The following is a 27,957-nucleotide window of genomic DNA, read 5'->3' on the forward strand; positions in this document are numbered from 1 at the left end:
GGACGCACCAATCCCAGGCGGCCCCTCCAGGTGGGCGTTGCCTCCTCGCTCCAATCCTGGTTGTGGGCGGAGCCGTCTCCGGAGCGGATTTGGGCTGAGCGGCCCCAGTCAAAGGGTAAGGGACTGGGAGGGTGGTGCCTGGGCGACAATGCTCAAAGGCTGCAGACTGTTCCGGGCCCTGGAGGGAGACCCGGGATAGGGGTAGAGGTAAAGACTCTGAGCCGTGCCTGGCGGGCTCACAGGACAAGGAAGGTAAAAAGCCACGCCCAATTCTTCATTCATTCAACAAACTAGTACTCGGCACCTCCTATGTGGTCGGTACAGTTTATTAGACACTGAAGAAAAAGAAATGATACTTGCCTCAAGAAGTTCATAACAAAGCATGGACAAGGTGTGCAGCGGGGCACAGAGGACAGCGCAGAGTGGGGCGTTTATCTTCGAGTATTCAGGAAAGATTTCCTTGACATGACTAATTATTCAGCAGAAATGACAGCCTGGGTTCTAGGGATTAGGGGGTCTCGAACTTCTGCTTTGGAAGTTCTACATTCTGGGGGAGAGAGATGTCCCCTGAGTTGGGTCTGGGAAGATGAGAGTTTGTTGTTCAGTCGCGAAGTCCGACTCTTTGGGACCGCATGGACTGCAACACTCCAGACTGCAGCACTCCTCTGCCTCCACTGTCTCCCGGAGTTTGCTCAAATTCCTGTTCATAGAGTCCTTAGCTCAGCGAAAAGGGGAGGGGTTAGAACATTCCCTTTAGGGGATGGGCAGCCTGGGCAAAGTTCGGGAGGACAGAGGCCAGAGGCCAGAAAGTGAAAGACCTGTTTGGAGAACAGGAAACCATTAGAGTGGCTATAACAAAGGGTCCCCACTCCACTCAAATGTTCTTGCCTGGAGAATCCCAGGGACAGGAGGAGCCTGGTGGGCTGTCGTCTATGGGGTCGCACAGAGTTGGACATGACTGAAATGACTTAGCAGCAGCAACAAAGGGTCAGGGGCTTGAGGATGGTGGTGGGGAGGAGAAGTGGGAAGTAGGTTGGGGCAAGTTTGTAAATGGCCTTGAAAGTCAACTGAGAAGGTTTGGACCAATAGCTGGAATACCTCGTGGGTTGAAGATTTTTAGCTCTCACTCAGGTGTGGGATTACTTGGAGTTCCTAGAATGCATAAAGCTGTTGCAAGGTTTCCTAAATGCTCTTCCCTATGCCTGGAAAACCGTTCCCTCCCTTTCATCTTGCTACTCCCTTTCATCCATCAATATTGGAGCCAGTGTTGGAAAGACTCCCCACTGAACCAGATGCCTAGCTCTGGGCTCCTGTATGATCCCAGGAAAAGAGGGAGACCGGGAGGGAAAAGAAACATTCTTACATCATCACATCTCCTGAGCATCTTCAGAAATCCAAAGCTCTGAGGCTCCTGCCTGAGGGAAGAAAAGGTTAAGGAAGAAATTTGGAGATAGCCTGAGGCATTTTCAGTATATAAATAAAACAACAAACAAAATGACAATGACAGCTAATACTTCTTGACTTCTAATTGTGTGCCAGGCTCTATCTATGCTGAACATATTATATAGCGATTATGTACTTAGATCCTCACAACCACCCTCTGTGGTCAATGCTATAATTATTCCCATTCTGCTGATGAAAATACTGAGGCTGGGAGTCCCAAAACACCCATCTAGGAAGTAGCAGAGCTGAGAATGACCTTCAGGAGTATGACCACAAAGCCAGTGTTCTATTCAGGCAGCAAGAACATCCATCTGGGGAGCCTTGACCCCAGGCAAATCTGTGTTCATTTTCTTTGCCATCTTGGCGGTCCAGGACTGTTCAGACAATGAATCATACCCATTTTCAGCTGAGAGCTGAGTGCTGTATGGAATTTACCTTCCTTGGGAGACTGAAAACTTTGTCTGGTCTCTCTCCCCTGAAATGTCCACATTGGTTCAGCAGAAGGGTCTAGGAAGAATTTAGTGTAGAACAGGGAGAAATCCCTAATGGTGGCAGGAGACAGGTGAGGTTGGAGGTGACCAGATAAGAGTGAGAACCCTGGCTTGGACACTTCCTGACCACTCTGTGAGCTTCACTGTCCTGTGACTCGGGCTGATCATAGTGCTTAATTCTGAGAAATCCTGAGAGAAGTGAATGAGACCATCCTAACACCATGCCTTGTACATATCCTGAAGGAGATTTAGTGAGGATTCGATGAGTGTACAATTGTGAAAGGCTCAGATCAGCTCTCTGGAAGCTTGTAAGCATCAAGCAAATCTTAGTATTCTAGACTCTCCCTGGGTGACTTCACTCTAAAGGCTTCAATTTCTACTTAAACCTTCAAAAGCTCTGTGATTTTCTTCTGAGTGCTAAACCTGAATGCTTTAATGTTCAACAGGATATTTCTCCTTGGAGGACATACATGAAGCTTTGCTCATGTTCTAGCTCTTTGTATATCCAGTACTTAATACCTCTCCCTAAAAAGTTAGCTGTTAAGGAAAAACAAAAACCTATTTTCTAGGATAATGTGCTCTGGGGGGGAACAACAGAGACTCCACAGGCAGCCTCAAGTTAGGAAAGTTGCAGGGAGGCTCTGAGTGGGGACAGGCCAGGCAGGAATTTCAGCTATGTGGCCTGGGTTACCTTTTCATGCAGGCTCCCCGTGGGCAGCCTTGCCTTGGGGTTGGGCCTCTCTCCTGACTACTTGGCTGTCCCCATGGGATAGATTGGGTGGCTGCATATGGCCCGCAAAGTCTTAGGGGAGCATCTGTCAGAGAAACAAGTTTAGCCATCTTATCATGGGGCCCTCAGAGGAACTAACCTCTTCTGTGGCAGGCCATCCTTGAAGCCTTGGCCTTGTGTGTTCTTCCCTGCCCCCAGTTCAAACACCCCTGGCTTTGGGACGCCTCTCAGCCTCATTAGTCATCCCCTCCTCTGTTCCATAGCCTCTAAACACAGGGGATTGTAGTTATTGATGTCCGAAGGTATGTATTATTCATATATGTATCATCACCACCCAGTAGGCCATCAGTACATGTTTGTTGAGTGAATAACACAACGGTGAATCTCCATATGAATTAGGCCATCTGGGTTTGGGTTGGTATTTTATTTACTTGTTGATTTTTAAAGTAAATTAATTGTTTTAAAAATACTTTTGTAGGAAGTTCCCAGGTGGTCCAGTGGTTAGGACTTGGTGCTTTCACTGTTGTGGCCCTGGGTTCAATCTTTAGTCAGGGAGCTAAGATTCCACAAGCCATGTGGCTTGGCCAAAAATATTTTTTTTCTATTTTATAGTTTTAAAATAACATGTAAAAAAATAAAATAACATGTTTATTGAAAAACATTTTAAAAATTGCAAATGTGTAAAGTTAAATGTTAAAAATTCCCCTCACTTCCCTTCCAATGTAGGTGTCACAGGCAAATACCGGTAAAAACCATTTTAACAACTTTATTGATATATAATCCAAATATCTTATAATTCACCTATTTAAAGTGTACACTTCATTGGTTTTTTAGTAAATTCACAGGAATGTGCAACCATTACCACAATCTAATTTTAGGACATTTCTGTATCTCTCCAAAGAAACTCAGTACCATCACCACCTCTACCCCCTCCCAACCCTAAACAGTAGCTGCTAATCCACTTCCTCTCTAAAGGTTTTTTTTTTTTTTTTTTTGCCATTCTTGGACATATCATATAAATGGAATCAGATAATGTGTTGTCTTTTGTGTCTGGCTTCTTTCACTTAGCACATATTTGAGGGTCATCCATGCTGTATCGTGTATAAGTACTCCTTTCCTTTTTATTGCTAAATAGTATTCCATTGTATTAATACTGCATGTTGCATTTATCCAGTCATTAATCACTATTAACAATTTAATACACTTCATGTCTTTGTTCAGATTTGCCTGGGTTTAAATCCCTACAGGCCTAGATGAGTGACTCTGGGTAAATTATCATCTCTCCAAGCTTGGCTCAGTTTCCTCAGTAGTAAAATCTGGATAACAAACTACCTAATAGAGTGTCATGACTGTGCTGTCACGGTAATTATTATTTGTTGAGCACTTAGTATGTGCTAGGCACTTTAGATATCTAACAGATCCATGATTTACATGTTAGGGAATTAAGGTTAGGAGAACTTAAGTAAACACCCGAAGTTAAATGGCCTCTAAGAAAGGGATGAAGGTAAACAGAATCACAGGATGCCTGGAAAGCCTGCACTGTTAACTGTTAAAATCATGGAATAGTAAAGCACTTATCAAGAACCTTGCAAAGAGAATGTTTAGTAAATGATAACTGCTATAGCTATAAAAAAAAGTGGGAAAAAATTAGCAATTGACTCATTGTCTAAAGACACCAACTGCAAACTTCCCTGGTGGTCCAGTGGCTAAAACTCCATGTTCCTGGTACAGAGGGCTCTTGTTCCAGCCTTAGTTTGGAAACTAGATCCCACATGTCGCAGCAAACACCCAGAGAAGCTGAATGAATCAATAAATAAAAATTTTAAAAGATAGCATCTTAAAAAAAAAAGACACCTGTCATTCTCATTTTTGGCATATTTCCTTCCAGTCTTAAAGGAATATTTCAAACATACCAAAAATCCAGAAGATAATAGACACTGACAGTTCTGTTGATGTCTTTTTTTAGTAACACAAAACTTAGTAGATTAGGTGGTTCTAGCGCCAATACTCTTAGATATTTTCCCCCCATGCTTATTTTTCCTTAAATTACTAGTCATACCACATCATTTTCCATCTTTTAAAGACCCTGTCTTGAGCATTTCCCCAGCATATAAATTATGCTACATGATTTCTCCTGTTACATATATTATACTGTATGGGTGAAACAAGATTGATCAATTCCTCATTGCTGAGCATTTATGCTTTATGTCAGCAACATTATCATTACACATCGATCTTTCTTTAAGTGTCTGATAATTCCCTTTGGGCAAATTCCTAGAAAGGCCGAAAGGTCGGAGACTGTGCTTCTCCTTAAGGTTCTTTACACTTCCCTGCTAAGTAACTCCGATGAATGGGAAATGGAAGGAGGCTGAAGTTTTTGGTCCCACCCCGCCCCCACCTTTTAGAACGTTTTATTCAAGTATAACACACATACAGAAAAGTGCACCTACGCATGCAACTCACTGGATTTTCAGAAACGGAACTGAACACACCGCGTACCCAGCACCCAGGTCCTGAAATAGAGCGTTTCCAGCAGCCCCGGGCCGCCTTGCCCCTCGCCATCGCTACTATCCGAGGGGTCTTTAACGCCGCAAATACTTGCTAATCCGATTATATATTTGGAAACTTACTAAAGTAAGTTAATACTACTTCTATACAACCTGGACAACGAAAACGTGAGCTTAATGTTCTCGCAAATGCTTAACATTCTGATTCCGAGCCAGGCGAAGAGCATACGGGTTCAAACGGCCAGAGGGGCCCGCCCAGCTCGCGGCCCCGCGGGGTCCTCCAGGCTCCCGGCGTGCATCGCGGCGATCCCGGCGTGCATCGCGGCGCGCGGAGCCGGCTCTAGGGCGTTCGGCGCGGCGCCGGGAGCCGCAGCTTGCCGGCCTGGAGCTCAACGTGTGCTGGTGACCCGAGAGGAGGCGGAGGCGATATGGAAGTGTAAGTGGTTCGCGGGCGTGTAGCCGGCTTTGGGCCGACGCTCACAGCTCGGGACGTCTCGGCCCTGGGAGCCGGGAGACGTGGGCCTGGGGCGACCTCTCGTCGCGGCGCGCCGGGAGGAAGGGTCTCCCGCCCTGGCCCGCTGACCTTCGCGCCCACTCCCACCGTGTGCCCAGGTCGCGAGGCCGCGTGCCAGTTGGCCCAGCTGCCTTTAAGTGCCTGTTCCCTCCCTCATCCACTCACTCTTGTTGCAGGGGGTCACCGTCGGGAGCCAGGCTCAGTGTTGGAACCGGGACTGAGGTATAAAGCCCTGGGTCCCGCCTGGAGGGTACCAGGAGGAAAGATGGGTAAATCCAGGGGTGGAGCTTTGTTTAGGGGCCGTGGGCTCCTGGGGAGGCCTTAGTCAGAAGTACTCTCCGAGTTTGTTGGGAAGTTTGTGTGTTTAGCCCTGTGTGTGTGTGTGTGTGTCGAGGGTAAAAGCCATTCTAACAATTTTAACTCCACATAGCCTTTTCCGTGTCTGCTCATTGTTCCGCGTGCAAATGGAAGTTTTTGAGGCTATTGTGTAATGAATTTTTCCATGGTTGACAGTTTATTTTGTTGTTTAGTCGCTCAGTCGTATCCGACTCTTCGCAGCGCCATGGACTGCAGCACGCCAGGTTTCCCTGCCCATCACCATCTCCTGGCGTTTGCTCAAACTCAGGTCCATTGAGTCGGTGATGCTGTCCTACCACTTCGTCCTCTGTCGTCCCCTTCTCCTGCCTTCAGTCTTTTTCAGTATCCAGATTTTTTCGAAAGAGTCGGCTCTTCACATCAGGTGGCCGAAGTATTGGAGCCTCAGCTTCAGCATCAGTCCTTCCAGTGAATATTCAGGGTTGATTTCCTTTGTGTTAACTTATAGACATCCCCATATTGTGTTTTCTTTGGCACTGATTAATACTTATATTTTCCTTTATGTTTTTGTTCCTTATGTTTAATGTCTACATGTACTAGTGTTTTTCAGGCTTAAAAAACGGCGCAGTGGGTATATGTAAGTGAAGGCTTTGTAAGACAATACCATACACTCTGATAATCTCTTCTCTTTTATTAAAATAGAATGTTAACCCACTAAATTGATTTTGCAATCCAGTAATGGGATTTAATATGAAACTTGAAAAAACATGCACGTATATTACTCTCAGTTCAGCTCAGTTCAGTTGCTCAGTCGTGTCCGACTCTTTCCGACCCCAGGAATCGCAGCACACCAGGCCTCCCTGTCCATCACCAACTCCCGGAGTTCACTCAGATTCACGTCCATCGAGTCAGTGATGCCATCCAGCCATCTCATCCTCTGTCGTCCCCTTCTCCTCCTGCCCCCAATCCCTCCCAGCCTTAAAGTCTTTTCCAGTGAGTCAACTCTTCGCATGAGGTGGCCAAAGTACTGGAGTTTCAGCTTTAGCATCATTCCTTCCAAAGAAATCCCAGGGCTGATCTCCTTCAGAATGGACTGGTTGGATCTCCTTGCAGTCCAAGGGACTCTTAAGAGTCTTCTCCAACACCACAGTTTAAAAGCATCAGTTCTTCGGCGCTCAGCCTTCTTCACAGTCCAACTCTCACATCCATACATGACTACTGGAAAAACCATAGCCTTGACTAGATGGATCTTAGTCGGCAAAGTAATGTCCCTGCTTTTGAATATGCTATCTAGGTTGGTCATAACTTTTCTTCCAAGGAGTAAGTGTCTTTTAATTTCATGGCTGCAGTCACTATCTGCAGTGATTTTGGAGCCCAAAAAAATAAAGTCGGACACTGTTTCCACTGTTTCCCCATCTATTTCCCATGAAGTGATGGGACCAGATTACTCTAGTCCAACCCATTATCAGTTTTTCCCTCTTCACCAAGCATTTCCTGTCAGCACACAAACCTGTTTTTTGTTTTTTTTTTTTTAAGGGGCAGTTTTATTCTTATCATTTCCAAGATTCAAATCACACTATACAATAAAACAATTCTATAAAATAACATTTTACTGCAATTTCCTAATGAAGGAATGTATCTTCCGGAGCTTTCCCCACAAGCTTTCAGCCCCCAGAGCAGGATTCCTGTCAGAAGGCAGCTATTGCTTCATCCTGCGAGAAGGCAATGGCACCCCACTCCAGTACCCTTGCCTGGAAAATCCCATGGACGGAGGAGCCTGATGGGTTGCAGGCCATGGGGTCGCTAAGAGTTGGACACGACTGAGCGACTTCACTTTCACTTTTCACTTTCATGCATTGGAGAAGGAAATGGCAACCCACTTCAGGGTTCTTGCCTGGAGAATCCCAGGGACGGCAGAGCCTGGTAGGCTGCCGTCTGTGGGGTTGCAGAGTCGGACATGACTGCAGTGACTTAGCAGCAGCAGCAGCCCTGAGGAAGGAGTTTCAAGCACCACACTGTTATTTTCTGAAATTTTCTTCCTCCTACAGCCAATAATCCTCAGGTGGAGGCCAAACTCTTGGAAAAGCCTCTATTTCTTCTTGTGTGTACTCATCTAGACTTCTGGGCACTTTTTGTGGTTGAGGAAGCTCTTCTCTTCTGGTATATCTTCATCTAGGAAAAGGTGCAACCTCTGTATCAGAGTTCTTCTGTGAAGGTTTTCTGGCAGCATGCCATAAATAGCTAGTTTTACAATTGCTACTGGATCCTTCCGGTGAAGCTGAGCAGCTGTTACTTGCTTAAATCTACCTAGGTAGCCAGTATGTGAGGAGTACACTTTGTGCTCCCACTTGTTTCCAGAAAAGGCAGTGTGCCTTGTGTTCATGATGACAGCATGATCCCCACAGTCACTCAGTTGATGGTACACAGGCTTATGCAATCCTTGAAGTCTAACTGATGCCAGGGCAGCAAGCCTACCAGGAGGCTGCATCTTCCCATCTAGGAGATACCGAACTCGGGCAAAAGTGGCCCATTGCTGCAGCACCCTGGACAGACTCACCATGCTCCCAAGGGGCAGCTCTGCGCTTCTACCCAAACCTGTTTTGATTTATCTGTCTTAAAAAAAGATCCCTTGTCTTATTAAACTCTGCCAATGGATGAAGGCAGTCCTGGTCCCCTCGCTGTGACTCAGTTGGGAGGCCAAGGCAGACATGGACAGGTGAAAAGGGCTGGATGGTGACCTGGAGTAATTTATGAGTGAGTGACACTGAGACTTCATTTCACACATACACATTTTTAAAAATACTAAAAGTATGGCCAGACCCGGGGACAGGGGCAGTAATTCTCATACACTACTGATGATAATATAACTTGATTCAGTTATTTTGAAGACTCACCTGTATCAAGAGCCATAAAAATGGCCATGGAGTGGTGGGACCAGATGCCATGATCTTAGTTTTTTGAATGTTGAGTTTTAAGTTAGCTTTTTCACTCTCCTCTTTCAGCTTCATAAAGAGGCGCTTCAGTTCTTATTCACTTTCTGCCATAAAGGTTGTGTCTGCATATCTGAGTTTATTGATGGTTCTCCCAGCAATCTTGTTTCCAGCTTGTGCTTCATCCAGTCTGGCATTTCGCAGGATGTACTCTGCATATATGTTAAATAAACAGGGTGACAATATACAGCCTCAATGTACTCATTCCCCTGTTTGGCACCAGTCTGTTGTTCCATGTCCAGTTCTAATGATTGCTTCTTGACCTGCATACAGGTTTCTCGGGAGGCAGGTAAGGTGGTCTGGTATTCCATCTCTTAAAGAATTTTCCACAGTTTATGATCCACACAAAGGCTTTAGCATAGTCAGTGAAGCAGAAGTAGATTTTTTTTTTTTAATTCTCTTGCTTTTCCTATGATCAGCAGATGTTGGCAATTTGATCTTTTCTAAATCCAGCTTGAACATCTGGGAGTTCTGGGTTCATGTACCGATGAAGCCTAGCTTGGAGAATATTGAGCATTACTTTGCTAGCATGTAAAGTGAGTGTAATTGTGCAGTAGTTTGAACATTCTTTGGCATAGCCCTTCTTTGGGATTGGAATGAAAACTGACCATTTCCAGTCCTATGGCCACTGCTGAGTTTTCCAAATTAACACTTGGTATGCATATGAATCAGAGAAGGCAATGGCACCCCACTCCAGTACTCTTGCCTGGAAAATCCCATGGATGGAGGAGCCTGGTAGGCTGCAGTCCATGGGGTCGCTAAGAGTCAGACACGACTGAGCGACTTCACTTTCACTTTTCACTTTCATGCCTTGGAGAAGGAAATGGCAACCCACTCCAGTGTTCTTGCCTGGTGAATCCCAGGGACGGGGGAGCCTGGTGGGCTGCCGTCTATAGGGTCGCACAGAGTCGGACACGACTGAAGCGACTTAGCAGCAGCAGCAGCAGCAGGAGCAGCATGCATGTGAATGAAGGTAAAAATTGCTGAGTAGAAAAAAATCCCTTGTCCGTCCCCACATCCTATCTACCTGTGGCTCCTTTTCTGCTTCCTGTCACCAGAAAACTTCTTGAAGTGCCATTTACTCTTTATTTCTTGCCATCAGTCTTTGAGTTTTCATTCTCACTGGTCTACAGAAATAGGTCTTATGTAGATTTACCTATCTTGTCAAAGCCAGAAGTTGATATTCTGACCTCAGCTTTCTCTCCATCCCTTAGCAGTAATTGATACAGAAACTCCTGGCTTTATGACATGCTCTTCTGGATTACCTCCTGCCTCAAGGACTACTTCTCTGTCTTCTTTCCTGGAACCCTCTTCCTTGCTTGGCTGCTAAATATTGAAGCATTTTAGGGCTCAGTCCTGGGACCCTTACTCTCCATACTCTCTCCCCTGGTTATTTTACCCATCTATATGAAAATGATTCCCTAGAATGTATTTCTAGCCCTTCTCTCTTAGCCATACACTTGCCTTGACCAGAAATCGAGCCCTGTTTCCTCACCACTAAATCCAGTCCATCAGCCACCCCTGTCACCTCCAACTTCAGAATGAATTTTGAATGCAATAACTTTTCACTGTCCCCGCTGCTAATTTTGTTGTCAGTCTTCTCTGGTTCCAATTAAACAATAGCTTTTGGTTTTCACTCTTGCCCTGCCCCCTCCATTCTGTTTCCACACAGCAGCCAAAGTGAATTAAAATATTAGATCAAATCACTCTCTGTGTAAAAATCCTTCCTTGCTTTTCTGTTGTGCTTAGAGGATATCTGTGTTTCTTAGTAGGACCACAAGACCCTGTTTAACCTCATGTATTCACCAGCGTGAGTCATGTACCCTCCCCTGAACACACACACTTTCCACTGGTAGGCAAGTAATTAGGGTAACCCTCCAAGCCCTTTACTACTTCGGGCCTTTGCACTGCTGTTCCTTCGTCCTGGTTTACTTTTCCTCCTGTTCTGTCCTTTTCTTACCGCTTTGACATCTCAGGTTGAGTATCCTTTTTCAGTGTTTCTCCTCTTTGGTAAATCTGAAGTCAGTGTTGCTTTTTGTCTCTCATAGAACCTTGGTTTATTTTCCCCTTAAATAATTACAAGTTGCAATAATAGATGTTTGTTTGTCTAGTGCTTTGTCTTCCTCGTGAGAGTGTAGGTACCATGAAGGCAGGGACCGGTGTGTGTTCACCTAGCGCTTAGCACTGCACCTGGCACACAGTAGGCCTTCGACAAATATGGTCGGCCTTCTATATTTGTTTTGTATCTGTGGGTTTCACAGCCACAGATACAGAGGGCTAACTGTACTTGTTGAGTGAAGTAATATAAATAGTACTTCATTAGTTTAAGAAGTTAAATTAATATAAATTAATGAGCTAGTTTCTTGATTGCTTAGCATATCAGTTTTCTGATTTTCTGAAGTGAAATGATTTCAGTCAAGAATTTTTTCTCCTGTAGTAACCTGCCCACTTCTTCCAAGAAGTCATTGATCAATCAAGAATTTTGTGGCTAGCAGTTTTGGGAAAATGTGGTTTTCTGAAGTAGGCGTGTGGTTTGGGAGTGGTAGGGCCCTGGAATGGGATGCTCTGGAAGCCTAACTTCAGATCTTGCCTGGTCTCCAGCATGAGGTGTGATCTCTGACAGTGTGGTCCTCAGGATCTTCAGGAGACCCCTGGGTTTCTGAGAGGGCAAATGTATTGTACCACTGCCAGGACCTACAGTGAGGAGGCATGGATGGAAGACTCCCGTGAGTTTTTACCACTTTTTTCCCCTAACTACCTAGTGTATGTGAATGATACGTATAATATACACTAGAAGTTTTTTAATGTTAAGACATATTTGAGCTTTATTGGGTTGAAAGGGAGAGTTTAAAAATGAAAACGTTTTCACCATCACGTCAGATAAAAGGATACCAAATATTCATAGCAAGATTAAGTATTTGTGTACATAAGCTATTTGTTGTTTGACTGACTTTGTCTAATGCCTCTGGGTTATATGCCTGGAAGACTTTGTCTTCGTCCTTTTATTCTTGAAGTTAAGATATAGAGTTAGGGAAAATGGACTTTATTCTGTATCATCTTTTTGAAAGAGTGTCAGAATTTTCTTCATCTTTCAACTAGAAATACTGAAGTGTAGAGACATTAGCTAAGAGGTCCTACAGCAGGTCAGTAACAGGGCTGGAAAGAGGATAATTTGTTTGCTGGCTCCCAAGTGCATGCTGCACTTTAACTTGTTCACTGACTTTGAAGGTTGCTCAGTTTTCTTGGAGCAGAGTTTAGTTTCTCCGAACAGGACTTGAATCAGTAACATAGATTAAACACAGGAGAATTTGAGCAATTCCGTGTGTCATTGTGTTCGTAAGAGCTGACTGTGTGACACTAGGCACTGTTGGCTTGGACTTCTTTGTGCGTGTGTGCCTCTAAGGAAAGTCTGTCAATAGATCATTTTGTTCTGTTTATTCAGAGTTTGGTTTTCCAGAGTAGTTGTTTATGTCCATTAAATTGATTCAGCAAGTTAAGCAGATTTTACAGGTTAAATTTCAAATAGCAAGTCAGCTAAGGAGCTTAAGTGACTGCCCTCTTGTAAGTATAGATTCACACAGTCTTTAAAATTCACTTGGAATATTTGCTTTAAATATAAGTAATATCAGTACTATTCTAAGTCCTACAAGAGAGTATGAAGGAAAAAAAACTGGGAGAGAGAGTCCTTAATTACAAGTTATACTGATGTCTTTTTAAAAAAACCTGGAATTTTTTAGTTTTACATCTCCATTTTTCTCAAGTTTCTACCTTGAGAAATGTTAAACCCGTGTAGCAGTTGCAAAAAGAGCATCACAAGTACCTGTATGTCCTTTACCTAGAGTCACCACGTAGGCATGCATGCATTTTCTCTACACACACACACACACACACACACACACACACACACACACACACACACACACACACACACACACACACACACACACACACACACACACACACACACACACACACACACACACACACACACACACACACACACACACTCCCTCTGTCACACTCTCTCGCTCTCTACTGAACTATTTGAGAATTATGGCTGTGTCATGTTATCAGTCTTAAAAAGGCATTTTCCTATGTATCTGTAATACCATCATCATACTTGGATTTAGTGCTTATATAACCACTATTATTAAAATGCAATCTATATAAAAATTCCATCAGTTGTCTTAATAATGTTTTAGCTAGATTTAGGAAAAACGATATTAGATCCAATCAAGAATCACACATTGCCTTTGTTGCCAGGGTTCTTTAACCTCCTTCATTCTAAGACAATTTCCTAGCCTCTTTTTGTGACATTGGTATCAGGACGAATGACAGTGATATTTGAAGAATGTGGGCCAATGGATTTGAAGAAGGTTCCTCAGGTTGCATTTGTCTGATTATATCCTCTTAACTAGGTTTAAATTAACCATTTTTGGACTGGATTGCTATAAGGCATGTTTCCTTCTCAGTGAATCGCATCATCATTATTGGTGCTGTTGAGTTAGATGACTTGATTAAGATGTTTCTCAAATCTCACCATATCCTGTTCTCAGCAGCCTGCCAGTTAGTGTTGGTTACAGTAACTTCTTCAGAATAAAAACTGCATTTAAAAAAAATTTCCCAATACACACAATTCTTTTAGGACTTAGTAAAAACAGACACTATATTCATTGATTTTTTTTTTTTTTTTCCACACCAATTGGCATGTGAAACTTCCCTGACCAGGAATCAAACTTGTGCCTCCTACAGTGAAATTGCAGAGTTTTAACCATGGACCACCAGGGAAGCCCAATATTTTATTGAATGAAGGAATACCTAGAATTTTTTGCATTTACTCCATTAGTATTTAGCTGGGTAAAAAATATTAATATCTTCCTAATAAAATATCAGTGGATAAATCAGCTGTGCCCACCAGAGTACAAGATGCACTAAGATCCATTGTTCTCCTGGCCCCAAAACACAAGTTCATGACAATATACCTGAAAGGGAGCGCCTATCCTTTGTATATTGACTCTAGAAAAGGCAGGAGATGTTCTCAGGATTCTCCCAGTTAACAGCATGGTTGGGCAGTGGGGCAGTACTTGAACAGCCAGGACAGATTTCCCAGGGCCTGGAATAGTCTGCATGACCGAGGAGGGGCTGGGACTTGGAGATGAACTTGTCACCATGGTACCTGGGATGGATCCACTGGCCTTGAGAAAGAATAGCATTTGTAATTCTTCACCACCCTGTTCCAGGAAGGGCTGTTTTGGTACCCCTGAATGTTATGGCACACAGGGAGTTGTAATTCAATTTCAAGCAAAAGGCTCTTGGGCTGACTTCCTGATTAAGTAGTCAAGGATGACATGTGGCTTGATTTGTCATTTCCAATTTTAAATGAACCATGTCATGGCCCCTAATTATGCATTGTCCTTCCTGTGTCAGGTTCCTTTTAAATATATTCTTGGTGACCTAAATGCCATTGTCATTTGCGCAAAGCCTCGGTTGATGAAATCCTGGCTCTCTGTTGAATGACTGGTAACCTTTGGTAAGCCTTGTGCTGATTTGATTACTGTGCTGACAGCACTGTGTGATGACCTGAGGTCTTGGCTGAATGCTGTGTCAACCTCTTGCTTGTTTTGCTTTATTTATCGACTGGGGAAACCGCCCATGTTTTTGAAATTTTGTGTCCTCGTTTTCACCTTACAGCCCCTCTCCTAGTTTAAGAACAGACGGTAGTCTTTGTTGCACATTATGTCAAATACAGATTCCTTGGTGAATTGATTCTGTATTACAGATTTCCATCCAGTTTTATTTTTTACAATCCCATAGTTATTGTCCCCTTCAGTTAGTTTTTTCTTTATTACTGTGTGCCCTTGAGCACGGTTTTCAATCTTTGCACCTGGTTCATCATCTATAAGGAAGGAATCATAATAGCTCCTACGTCACAGGCTTTTCAGTGAGAATTAAAATGAGATGATGTCTTACAGCTTTCCTTTAGGGCGATCCGAGTAAACCACAGACTGTTACACTTTTAAAACTTGTTTTCCCTTCATCCTCAGAACAGCCTTTTGAAGTAGGAAGAAGTGGTGGTGGTAGCACGGGGAGAAGTGATAACAGATGGTATTTATTGAGTACTTACTGTGTTCCCGGTACTTTACATGTTTCAGTTCAATCCTATAAAAATCTTACGAGGTTGGTACTGTAATTGCCATGTTATAGATGAGGAAATGTAAGCATAGAAGGGTTTAATAACTTGCCCAAATTCACATATCTGATGGAGGATGGAGCTGGATTTAGAATCCAGGTTACACTTCTGAGTACTAGTTTATCATCATTTTTTGTTTTATATGGGGACGCTTAGGAGGGTGGAAGTTAACTCATTAAAACTCAGGTAAGTGGCAGAGCTGGGACATGAACCCAGATTTGTCTGATTTCAAAACTATGTTTTTTGGAAATTGAAGTCGAGTTGATTTACAGTGTTTCAGGTATACAGCAAAGTGATTCAGCTATACATACATATATATTCTCTTTCAGATTCTTTTCCATTATAGATTATTATAAGATATTGAATATAGTTCCCTCTGCTATACAGTAGGTCAAAACTGAATTCTTAATTGTTACTAATAAAACTGCATTCTTATTATAGACTGTTAAGAACAGTATGTACTTTTGATGCGATACTGTAGAATGGATCAGTGGTCATTTAATGCAGGTCACACTGCTGTGCTCATTCATACATGAAAGTGACATTTTGCCTTGACTGTTGCACAGGGGTCAGGGTTTTGACCACTGCTCTAAACGTGAGCTCTGCCTGTTGAGTCGACAGTGAAGATACACACCTTGGGAGTTTTGTGCCTATCTGGCAGGATTCCTGACGTTGCTGGGATTTGCAGGAGTGATGTTAGTGTTAAGGGTCTCATTTCTGGTGATCCAGCAGGAAAATTTAGCTGCCCAAAATGTTGATAGCTGGTAGAAGGCGGAGGTGCTGGAGAGAGGGCATGGCTGTGGGATGAGGGGGCACTCTGTTTCTCCAGCTAATTCTAGCACTCTCTGTTTATTGCCTCCCCCTACTCCTGTGGTTTGGCCCACGGATTCTTCCTACTACTAACTTCCTCTAGATGTCTGACTTCTCTTTAACTTCTGCCTACTTGGACCATGGATAAGTAGAGTATCTTAGTAACCTACCTGATGATGGATTTGTGATATACCTCGGTTTTAAAGAGGAGAATTTGCTCTGAATTTGTGCATCGCCAGCTAAACCAGTGAGATTTAGGACATTTCTCAATTTGGGGTTGTAGTCCCCAAGTTTCTGAACTGGACTACTGAATCTTAACAAAGGGATTATTTTATATATTTCATTCCCACAGAGGGATAGGAACCCAGACTAATGACAGTTTACTTTGTTTTGCAGGAAGGATGCCAATGCGGCGCTGCTCAGTAACTATGAGGTAAATCGCTTTGGCCTGTTGTGTTTTCCTCTCTGATTGTTTGTCCTCTGCTTCTGAAGGCTGCTGAATTAGTTTTGGTTAGAAATGACTGAATTCATTTGGATTTGCCATTTAAAATAAGAGAGATGGCATCATCTGGTGGACTTTGGAATACTCTTGGCTTGGTAAATCACACACAGTAATCAGGAAAGCTGAGAAGGCTTTAGTTCCTGTAGGCAACCATCTCCAAATGCCAGAGATTTTAGATCTTCATTTGGGATGCCTTCATAGGATGGAAGCATCTATTTTGGAACTGTTTCTGTTTGTAAAAATTTTCTGTTAAAAAAATGTATGCCTTTTCCAAATTAACACTCTTTAGCTGTAAAATGCTTTTATAAGTAATTATTTTGATCCTCATACTGGTCTCATAGGTATTAACACCTTCATTTTGGAAGTGAGAGTTTAGTTGACTCACCATTATAAGTAATTAGTAGGAATGAACAGATTTGGAATTTGGGGGCTTGAGGGTTGGGTTGCTGGGGAAAGAAAGGAAGGAAGGAAAAAGGTTGGTGAGAGGGGAGATAGACCATTATTTCTGCTTACTTTCTATTATACCTGGGTGTTGTTTGGTAATAGCAAAACCATCTGATTTTTTCTTATGTCAGGGTCTAAACTCAGGAAGACTTAGAGGAGATTTAAGTCTTCATTGTGTGATATATGTAGAAGGTAGTAGAATTAACATAGTGGGCCATATTCTTTCCTTCCTAAAGGTTCATCTTAAATGGGTTCTAGTCATAACAGGAATGAGATGGTCAAGCCATTGGCTTTTAGAAATCTCCTTGTCCAGTTAGGCCTCTGGACAAGGTGTTTAGTGTTTTATCCATTTGTGAACGTTGCATTAATGGGGTCTCAAGCCACTATTTCTGAAAGGACCTACAGCCAGAGGACGGTTGCATTGTATCTAGTCATTACTATGTCTGTGATACTATGCTTCTTACAATTTTCTGGTATAATCTCCAAAATAGGAGAGAGATTTCCTCTCCTGACCCTTCTTAGCACTAATAAACTTGTGTTTCTTCCTTGTGGGAAAAGTTTACTTCTAAAGTTCTATAGCATTTCCACCCCTCCCTGCCTTTTTTTTGGTAAACCACTTTTATCGCTTGCCTCATAATTTTTCTTTTCCAGAAATAAAATAGATTTTCATAGTGGAGAAGAAGCAAGATCTTTTTTTTTAAAAAAAAATTGTTTTCGGAAAAATTTTTTTAATTCAGGTACAATCAAATATGTTGTGTTAGTTTCAGGCATATGACATAAGGATTTGATATTTGTGTATATTGCAAGATGATTTCCACAACAAGTAATAAATTAACATCATAGTTGTATAATTATTTTTTCTTGTGATGAGAACTTTTAAAGATTTACTCTCTTAGCAACTTTCAAATATGCAGTACAGTATTAACTAGAGTTGCCATGCTGTACATGATATCCCCATGGTTCATTTATTTTATAACTGGAAGTTTGTGACTTCTGACCACTTTCATCTGTTTTGTCACCCTCCCTGCTGTCTCTCGCATCCATCTATTCTTTATGAGCTTGGTTTTTGGTTTTGTGTTCTTGTTTTTAATATTCCACGTGTAAGTAAGATCATAGAGTATTTATGTTTCTCTGCTTTATTTTACTTAGCATAATGCCCTCAAATTCCATTCAAGTTGCAGTTGGCAGGATTCCACTTTTTATGCCTGAATAATATTCCTCTTTGTGCATGTGTGTGTGTGTATGTGTGCGTATAAATATATATATACATACACGCGCGCGCACACACATGCCACATTTTCTTTATCCATTCATCTGTAAATGGACACTTTAGGTTATTTCCTTACCTTGGGTATTATAAATAATGCTTCATATATTCTTTCAAATTAGTGTTTTTGTTTTCTTTGGATAGTTATCCAGAAGTGGAATTACTGAATCGTACGGTAGTTATGTTTTTAATTTTTTGATAATCCTTCACTGTTTTCTGTAGTGGCTGCACCGGTTAATAGTCCCAGCCATCGTATGCAGTGGCTTCCTTTTCTTCGTATCCTCACCAATACTTAATTTGACTTTTTGATGATAGCCATTGTAACAGTTGTGAGGTGATAGTCTCATTGTGGTTTTGATTTGCATTTCCCTGATGATTAGTGATGTTGAACATCTTTTTGTGTACTTGTTGGCCATCTGTATATATTCTTCGGTAAAATGCCCATTTTTAAATTGGATTATTTGTTTTTTTCCTTTTGAGTTGTAGGAATGTACATATTTTGGATATTAACCCCTTATCAGCTACATAAGTTGCAGAAATTTTCTCCCATTCAGTAGACTGCATTTTGTTGATGATTTCCTTTGCTGCACAGCAGCTTTTTAGTTTGATGTAGTCCCACTTATTTATTGTTGCCTTTGTTGCCTTAGCTTTTGGTGTTGAATCCAAAAATTCATTGCCAAGACCAGTGTCAAGGCGCTTGCTGCCTGTGTTTTCTTCTGGGAGTTTTATGGTTTCAGATCATCCATCAAGTTTTTAATCCATTTTGAGTTAATTTTTGTGTATGGTTTATGTAGTGATCTAGTTCCATTCTTTTCCATATGGCTGTCCAGTTTTCCCAACACCATTTATTGAGACTATCCTCTCCCTGTTGTATATTCTTGGCTCTTTTTTCATAAATTAATTAACTGTATATGTGTGGATTTATATCTGGACTCTATTCTGTTCCATTGATCTCTGCATCTCTTTTAGGCCAATACTATACTGTTTTGATTACTATAGCTTTGTAATATAGTTTGAAATTGGGGAGTGTGATGCCTCTAGCTTTGTTGTTCTTTTTCAGGATGGCTTTGACTATTCTGGGTCTTTTGTTCAGTTCAGTTCAGTCACTCAGTCGTGTCCGACTCTTTGCGACCCCATGAATCGCAGCATGCCAGGCCTACCTGTCCATCACCATTTCCCGGAGTTCACTCACACTCATGTCCATCGAGTCAGTGATGCCATCCAGCCATTTCATCCTGGGTCGTCCCCTTCTCCTCCTGCCCTCAATCCCTCCCAGCATCAGAGTCTTTTCCAGTGAGTCAACTCTTCGCATGAGGTGGCCAGAGTACTGGAGTTTCAGCTTTAGCATCATTCCTTCCAAAGAAATCCCAGGGCTGATCTCCTTCAGTGTGGACTGGTTGGATCTCCTTGCAGTCCAACGGGCCCTCAAAAGTCTTCTCCAACACCACAGTTCAAAAGCATCAATTCTTCGGCGCTCAGCCTTCTTCACAGTCCAACTCTCACACCCGTACATGACCACAGGAAAAACCATAGCCTTGACTAGATGGACCTTAGTCGGCAAAGTAATGTCTCTGCTTTTGAATTTGCTATCTAGGTTGGTCATAACTTTTCTTCCAAAGAGTAAGTGTCTTTCAATTTCATGGCTGCAGTCACCATCTGCAGTGATTTTGGAGCCCAAAAAAAAATAAAGTCTGACACTGTTTCCACATCTATTTCCCATGAAGTGATGGGACCAGATGCCATGATCTTCGTTTTCTGAATGTTGAGCTTTAAGCCAACTTTTTCACTCTCCCCTTTCATTTTCATCAAGAGGCTTTTTAGCTCCTCTTCACTTTCTGCCATAAGGGTGGTGTCATCTGCATATCTGAGGTTATTGATATTTCTCCCGGCAATCTTGATTCCAGCTTGTGTTTCTTCCAGTCCAGCGTTTCTTATGATGTACTCTGCATATAAGTTAAATAAGCAGGGTGACAATATACAGCCTTGATGTACTCCTTTTCCTATTTGGAACCAGTCTGTTGTTCCATGTCCAGTTCTAACTTGCTTCCTGACCTGCATAGAGGTTTCTCAAGAGGCAGGTCAGGTGGTCTGGTATTGCCATCTCTTTCAGAATTTTCCACAGTTTATTGTGATCCACACAGTCAAAGGCTTTGGCATAGTCAATAAAGCAGAAATAGATGTTTTTCTGGAACTCTCCTGCTTTTTCCATGATCCAGCAGATGTTGGCAATTTGATCTCTGGTTCCTCTGCCTTTTCTAAAACCAGCTTGAACATCAGGGAGTTCACGGTTCACGTATTGCTGAAGCCTGGCTTGGAGAATTTTGAGCATTACTTTACTAGCATGTGAGATGAGTGCAACTGTGCGGTAGTTTGAGCATTCTTTTGCATTGCCTTTCTTTGGAATTGGAATGGAAAACTGACCTTTTCCAGTCCTGTGGCCACTGCTGAGTTTTCCAAATTTGCTGGCATTTTGAGTGCAGCACTTTCACAGCATCATCTTTCAGGATTTGAAACAGCTTTGCTGGAATTCCATCACCTCCACTAGCTTTGTTTGTAGTGATGCTTTCTAAGGCCCACTTGACTTCACATTCCAAGATGTCTGGCTCTAGATGAGTGATCACATCATCATGATTATCTGGGTCGTGAAGATCTTTTTTGTACAGTTCTTCCATGTATTCTTGCCACCTCTTCTTAATATCTTCTGCTTCTGTTAGGTCCAGACCATTTCTGTCCTTTATTGAGCCCATCTTTGCATGAAATGTTCCCTTGGTATCTCTAATTTTCTTGAAGACATTTCTAGTCTTTCCCATTCTGTTGATTTCCCCTATTTCTTTGCATTGATTGCTGAAGAAGGCTTTCTTATCTCTTCTTGCTATTCTTTGGAACTCTGCATTCAGATGCTTATATTTTTCCTTTTCTCCTTTGCTTTTCACCTCTCTTCTTTTCATAGCTATTTGTAAGGCCTCCCCAGACAGCCATTTTGCTTTTTTGCATTTCTTTTCCATGGGGATGATCTTGATCCTTGCCTCCTGTACAATGTCACAAACCTCATTCCATAGTTCATCAGGCACTCTATCTATCAGATCTAGTCCCTTAAATCTATTTCTCACTTCCACTGTATAATCATAAGGGATTTGATTTAGGTCATACCTGAATGGTCTAGTGGTTTTCCCACTTTCTTCAATTTAAGTCTGAATTTGATAATAAGGAGTTCATGATCTGAGTCACAGTCAGCTCCCGGTCTTGTTTTTGTTGACTGTATAGAGCTTCTCCATCTTTGGCTGCAAAGAATATAATCAGTCTGATTTCGGTGTTGACCATCTGGTGATGTCCATGTGTAGAGTCTTCTCTTGTGTTGTTGGAAGAGGGTGTTTGCTATGACCAGTGCATTTTCTTGGCAAAACTCTATTAGTCTTTGCCCTGCTTCATTCCGCATTCCAAGGCCAAATTTGCCTGTTACTCCAGGTGTTTCTTAACTTCCTACTTTTGCATTCCAGTCCCCTATAATGAAAAGGACATCTTCTTTGGGTGTTAGTTCAAAAAGGTCTTGTAGGTCTTCATAAAACCGTTCAACTTCAGCTTCTTCAGCGTTACTGGTTGGGGCATAGACTTGGATAACTGTGGTATTGAATAGTTTGCCTTGGAGACGAACAGAGATCATTCTCTCGTTTTGAGATTGCATCCAAGTACTGCATTTCGGACTCTTTTGTTGACCATGATGGCTACTCCATTTCTTCTGAGGGATTCCTGCCCGCAGTAGTGGATGTAATGGTCATCTGAGTTAAATTCACCCATTCCAGTCCATTTTAGTTCGCTGATTCCTAGAATGTTGACGTTCACCCTTGCCATCTCTTGTTTGACCACTTCCAATTTGCCTTGATTCATGGACCTGACGTTCCAGGTTCCTATGCAATATTGCTCTTTACAGCATCGGACCTTGCTTCTATCACCAGTCACATCCACAGCTGGGTATTGTTTTTGCTTTGGCTCCATCCCTTCATTCTTTCTGGAGTTATTTCTCCACTGATCTCTAGTAGCATATGGGGCACCTACTGACCTAGGGAGTTCCTCTTTTGGTATCCTATCATTTTGCCTTTTCATACTGTTCATGGGGTTCTCAAGGCAAGAATACTGAAGTGGTTTGCCATTCCCTTCTCCAGTGAACCATGCTCTGTCTTTTGTGGTCCATACAAGTTTTAGGGTTGTTCTATCTGTGAAATGTGCAATTGGAATTTTGATAGGAACTACACTGAATCTGGTTTGCTTTGGGTAGTACAAACACGTTAACAATATTCTTCCAATCCTTGAGCATTTACTTGTGTCTTGACTTTTTCTTTCATCAGTGTCTTATGGTTTCCACTGGACAGGTCTCTTGCCTTATTGGTTAAATTTTTTCCGAGGTCTTTTTTGTTGCAATTATAATGATTAGAATTGTGTTTTCTTTTAAATTATAGAAACACAACAGATTTCTGTATGTTGGCATTATATCTTGCAACTTTACTGAATTCATTTCTTAGTTCTAACAGTTTTTTTGTGGCGTCTTTAGGAGTTTCTGTAAATAAAACCATGTAATGTGCAAATAGTGACAGTTTTACTTCTTTACATTCCTTTGGATGTCTTTTTATTTCTTATCTTGACTGATTGCCATGTCTAGGTCTTCCAGTACTAAGTTGAATAAAAGAGGCAAGAGTGGGCATCCTTGTCTTATTCCTGATCTTAGGGGAGAAGCTTTTAGCTTTGCACTGTTGTGTACAATGTTAGCTCTGGGCTTGTCATGTATGGCCTTTACTGTGTTGAGGTACATTCCCACTATACCCACTTTGTTTAGAGTTTTATGGTTTATATTGATAGGAAACACTTGAAATAGTTTATGTAAACCAATGAATTTATACTGTTTGACTTAGATAAAAGAGGCTTTAAAAGTCTTTAAAAAGTCAAATGCTTTCCGGATTCATTTGCTCTAATGCAAGAGTTTGGGGGAGGGTTTATGAGAAGAAAGAGATGTTCTATTTATCCTTCAAGATCATTGACCTTGGAATAGATACATGTTTCAAATTTATTTATGAAAATTTTTTGTATATCTCTTCCTAGGTGTTCCAGTTACTAACTGATTTGAAAGAGCAGCGTAAAGAAAGTGGAAAGAATAAACACAGTTCTGGGCAACAGAACTTGAATACTATCACATATGAAGTAAGTCTAGGTTTCCAGAGGGTCTGTCCAAACTACTATTGAAAGGGGTTGGTTTATCTTGCTGCTGACTGGACGCCGAATCACGACCATCCATTATCTGATTTGAGTAGTTTTACTGTAACTCAGTTTTTATTCTGTTTATAGAAGTGGAAAGAGTTTGGGCAATTGCAAGTGTTGGCCAACTGCAAAATTTAGAGGAGGGAATAATCAAAAACCTGCCTCACTTCTAATACCAATTGCAAATCAGAGCCCCCCAAGAGAACCCTCAGATTCAGTAATTCACTGACAGAACTCATAGAACTGAAAGCCATTATATTCACAATTACAGGTTATCACAAGGAAAAAAATAGATTAAAATTGGCCTAGGGATGAAGCAGTTGGGGCAGGTGCCAGGAGAAATATCATAGGCAGAGCTTCCATTGTTCTGTAATGTGGAGTTAGAACATGCTTCTCTCGAAGTCAGTGTGTGTTAATACACTCAGAACATTTTCAACCAAGGAAGCTCCACTAAGTTTTGGTGTCTAGTTTTTATTGGGACTCCATTACCTAGGCATGATTGAATGATTGATTGTCTGTGTAGTTCATGTCAGCCTCCAGGTCGGTTGATACTGCATGACCCAAAGCCCCTGCTCTCAGTCTTATTAAGACTATCTGGTAGGATGTCAGGCTCCCAGACAAACATAACTCCTATTAGGTGTAACGCTCCAAGCGTATGAAGACTACCTCCTGGAAGCAGAGGGCAAAGGCCAGATCATCTGTTTTGGCAAAGACAAATTCTTTATTACAGTATAAGTGATACTTTTTTATAGTAGAAAACTTAGAAAGTACCAAAATGTATAAAGAAAGTTATTAAAAGTAATTTATAATCTTAATATCTAGTTGATAGTTTGTTGCATTCTCTCCCATTCTATGCTTTGTTCTTAAAAAAGAGCATTTAAGCTGTTATATATTTGATTTTGTATCTGTCATTGTAATTTATTTTTTCTTGTTATTTATTTGCTTTCAGTTTTCATTTTGTCTTACAAAGATTCAGATTTAACTATCTTTTAATTTATCTTTTCAAAGACATTAAAAACTTGCCTTAAGTCATCATAATCTCTTTTAAGGAAAATAAGGGATTTAACACTTTTGTCACCATTCCTTCCCATCTGATTTTGTTCATTTAATTATGTGTTTAGAATCCTAGAATCATTTATCAGTCATGTTCTTTTACTTTATATAGTTCATCTCTTTAACGTCTATGGTTCATTTAGAGCTCTTTGTCTTATGCTTGCTTTTTCCTTTTTTTCCGTAGACATTAAAATACATATCAAAAACACCATGCAGGCACCAGAGTCCTGAGATTGTGAGAGAATTTCTGACAGCAATGAAAAGCCACAAGTTGACCAAGTAAGTAAAAATAATCTTAAGTGGGAAAAGACTGACACATAATGAAAATGATAGCTTGCAAAAGTCATCCTTTGCAATGGTGTATTTATATTTAGTTGGGTTTTGAATTATAATCAATACGCTTTTACATTAGGATCCTAGGATTGTATATGAGACAACTGAGACTTACACCCTGGGATCTTTTTAGAGCCAGAAATAGAACACAGTGGGCTTTTTAATCTCCAAAAATCTCCCCCAAATCTGTCCCTTAACCTCTTCTAAACATTCAGACTAAATTGGTTGAAAAATGGGATTTACAAATTACGAGCTTTTGATCAAGTTGGTGAATTAAGTCATTTGACATTTGTGTTTGTGGGGCAAAAGTGGCTTGATAAGATGCTGTCTGCTCTTCTTGTGCCCAGTTACTTTCTTGATGACTTTCCTGAATAAGTTAAGTTTGTAGAAATTAAAAGCATCATTAAGAATTAGAGAAAGAGTTTCCATGAGAAAAAACCAGCCCTAGTCTTTTAGAATTAGGAGAAGGCAGTGGCACCCCAGTCCAGTACTCTTGCCTGGAAAATCCCATGGACGGAGGAGCCTGGTGGGCTGCAGTCCATGGGGTCGCTAAGGGTTGGACACCATTGAGCGACTTCACTTTCACTTTTCACTTTCATGCATTGGAGAAGGAAATGGCAACCCACTCCAGTGTTCTTGCCTGGAGAATCCCAGGGATGGGGGAGCCTGGTGGGCTGCCGTCTCTGGGGTCGCACAGAGTCGGACACAACTGAAGCAACTTAGCAGCAGCAGTCTTTTAGAATTAATAACACAGCTGATAAATCCCAAAAAGGCATTTGTCATTCATTCAGAAGAATCAGAAATTTTCTTTTGGAGGAAACATTGGGTATTGTTTCAGGCACACAGCTGATGCGTTGTCAGGAAACTAGTGCCCTTCTCCCTTGCTTCTCTTCTCTATGAAGACAAATTTTTTCAAATGTGTGCCTGTATGTATTTATGTATGTTTATGTATAGTTTTACTTTTGTGATAAGCGTAACATAAAATGTACCATTTCAACCACTTTTAAGTCTAAAGTTCATTTATATTTAGTATTCACAGTGTTGTACAGCCAACATCCAGAACTTTTTAATCTTGTAAAACAAACTATACCAATTGAACAACTCCCCATTTCCTACTTAACCTATCCCCTGACACCACCATTCTGTTTGTATGAATATGACTACTCTTGGAGAAGGCAATGGCACCCCACTCCAGTACTCTTGCTTGGAAAATCCCATGGACGGAGGAGCCTGGAAGGACACGACTGAGCAACTTCACTTTTACTTTCATGCATTGGAGAAGGAAATGGCAACCCACTCCGGTGTTCTTTCCTGGAGAATCCCAGGGATGGGGGAGCCTAGTGGGCTGCCGTCTCTGGGGTCGCACAGAGTCAGACACAACTGAAGCGACTTAGCAGTAGCAGCAGCAATACCTCGTATAAATAGAATCATACAGTATATGTCTTTTTACAAAATCTGAATTTTTTTTAATATTGTGGTATTTTTATTTTAACCATTTTTTGAAAAACATTTGTTTGTTTATTTTTGGCCACACGGGGTCTGTTGCTGTGCACAGGCTTTTTCGAGTTGCAGTGAGCAGGGCCTGCTTTCTAGTTGTGGGGTGTGGGCTTCTCATTGCGGTGGCTTCTCTTGTTGTTCTAGGTGCATGGGCTCAGTAATTGTGGCGCACGTGCTTAGTTGCCCTGAGACATGTGGGATCTTTCTGCTCCATGGATCAAACCCATGTCCTCTGTATCAGCAGGTGAATTCTTAACCACTGGACCACCAAGGAAGCCCTATTTTTAACCATTTGTAAGTGTGCAGTTTAGTGGCATTAGATAGAGTCAGTTGTACCATCATCTCTGCCATCCATCCAAAGGATAGTTTTTCATCATGCAAAACTAAACCTGTATACCCATTAAACAGTGACTGCCCATCCTCCCTTCTCCCTCTGGTAACCACCAGTGTGCTTTGTATCTCTGACTTTGGCTACTTTACTTCATAGGAGAATTACAGGGTATTTGTTCTTTTGTAACTGGTTGTTTCATTTATAACCTCTTCAGGGCTCATTAATGTTGTAGTGTGTGTCAGGTTTTCCTTCCTTTTGAAGGCTGCTTACTATTCCATCTTATGTATGTATGACATTTTGTTTATTCATTTATCTATTAGTGTATATATTTGAGTGGTGTCTGCCTTTTGGCTGTTATGCATAATGGTACTGCTGTGAACACAAGTGTACAAATACCTCTTGGAGATTCAGCATTCAGTTCTTTTGAGTGTATACCCAGAAGCCAAATTGCTAGATCTTAGGATAATTGTTATTTTTCCTTTTTTGAGAAACTACCATACTGTTTTCCCTAGTGGCTGCTCCATTTTACATTCCCACAGGCAATGTAAGGGTTCTTGTTTCTTCACATCCTCTCCAGCACTATTGGGTAGGCCAGAAAGTTAGTTCCAGTTTTTCGTAAGATGTTATGGGAGACCCTGAGCGAGCTTTTTGGCCGAACCAATACATATTTTAAAGAACGTTAAGAGGACAAAAATAGTCTTTTATATTTACTTAGAATTTTGCTGTTTCTTTTCATCATTCATTCCCGTTCATGTTTACTTTTTAGCATTTACTTCAGCCTGAAGACCTTCTACTAGCACTTCTTTTAGAACAGGCCTGCTGGCTGCAATTTTCTTAGTTTTGGTTCAAATGGGAGTGTTATATATATTCTTTCATTTTGGAAGGATAGTTTCATGGGATTGAGTGATCCTTTCTTTCAGCTCTTGAAAGATGTTAGTTTAAAAAAGAAGTCCTGTGACTGCTTTCAATACTTTTCTTTGTATTTGGTCTTTGAATGATTTATGGTTTTTTTTTAAAGTTTATCTTTGCTGAATTTCTTGGTTATGTAAATTTTTATCTCTTACTCTGGTTTGTGAAGTTTTGGGCCATTATTTCTTTAAACATTTTTTTCTGTCCCAGTCTCTTCCTCCTTTCATTCCAGAACTCCAAAGACGCAACTGTTAGAACTCTGATAATTTTTCTACATATTCCCAAGGCTTTGTTTTTATTGTTGTTGTTTTTTAAAGACTAAGTTTTAAACTGAAATATGGTTGATGTACAGTGTTGTATAACTTTCAGGTGTACAGCATATTG

The 27,957-nt window shown here is 41.4% G+C and overlaps 1 protein-coding gene and 1 pseudogene across 4 annotated transcripts in view; one reads left to right on the forward strand and one right to left on the reverse strand.

Moving 5' to 3' along the window:
- Positions 1 to 117: 117 nt before the first annotated feature.
- CRCP (CGRP receptor component) overlaps positions 118 to 27,957 on the forward strand; it is a 51,071-nt gene continuing 23,231 nt past the window's right edge. The window contains exons 1-6 of one of the 4 annotated variants that reach the window (XM_060405862.1): positions 118 to 5,607; positions 5,862 to 5,907; positions 16,387 to 16,423; positions 23,295 to 23,393; positions 24,688 to 24,782; positions 26,478 to 26,637. In XM_060405862.1, the coding sequence (XP_060261845.1) occupies positions 5,349 to 5,607; positions 5,862 to 5,907; positions 16,387 to 16,423; positions 23,295 to 23,393; positions 24,688 to 24,782; positions 26,478 to 26,589 (648 nt within the window). In that variant the 5' untranslated portion in view covers positions 118 to 5,348 and the 3' untranslated portion in view covers positions 26,590 to 26,637. Of the gene's footprint in view, positions 5,608 to 5,861; positions 5,908 to 11,591; positions 11,717 to 16,386; positions 16,424 to 23,294; positions 23,394 to 24,687; positions 24,783 to 26,477; positions 26,638 to 27,957 lie in introns of those variants that run through there. The other 3 variants (XM_042240393.2, XM_042240391.2, XM_012104421.4) reach the window with 3 other exon arrangements.
- LOC105604744 (large ribosomal subunit protein uL13m-like) lies at positions 7,772 to 8,560 on the reverse strand (annotated as a pseudogene).

Source organism: Ovis aries, chromosome 24 (assembly GCF_016772045.2).
Source record: "Ovis aries strain OAR_USU_Benz2616 breed Rambouillet chromosome 24, ARS-UI_Ramb_v3.0, whole genome shotgun sequence".
Classification (NCBI taxonomy): Eukaryota; Metazoa; Chordata; class Mammalia; order Artiodactyla; family Bovidae; genus Ovis; species Ovis aries.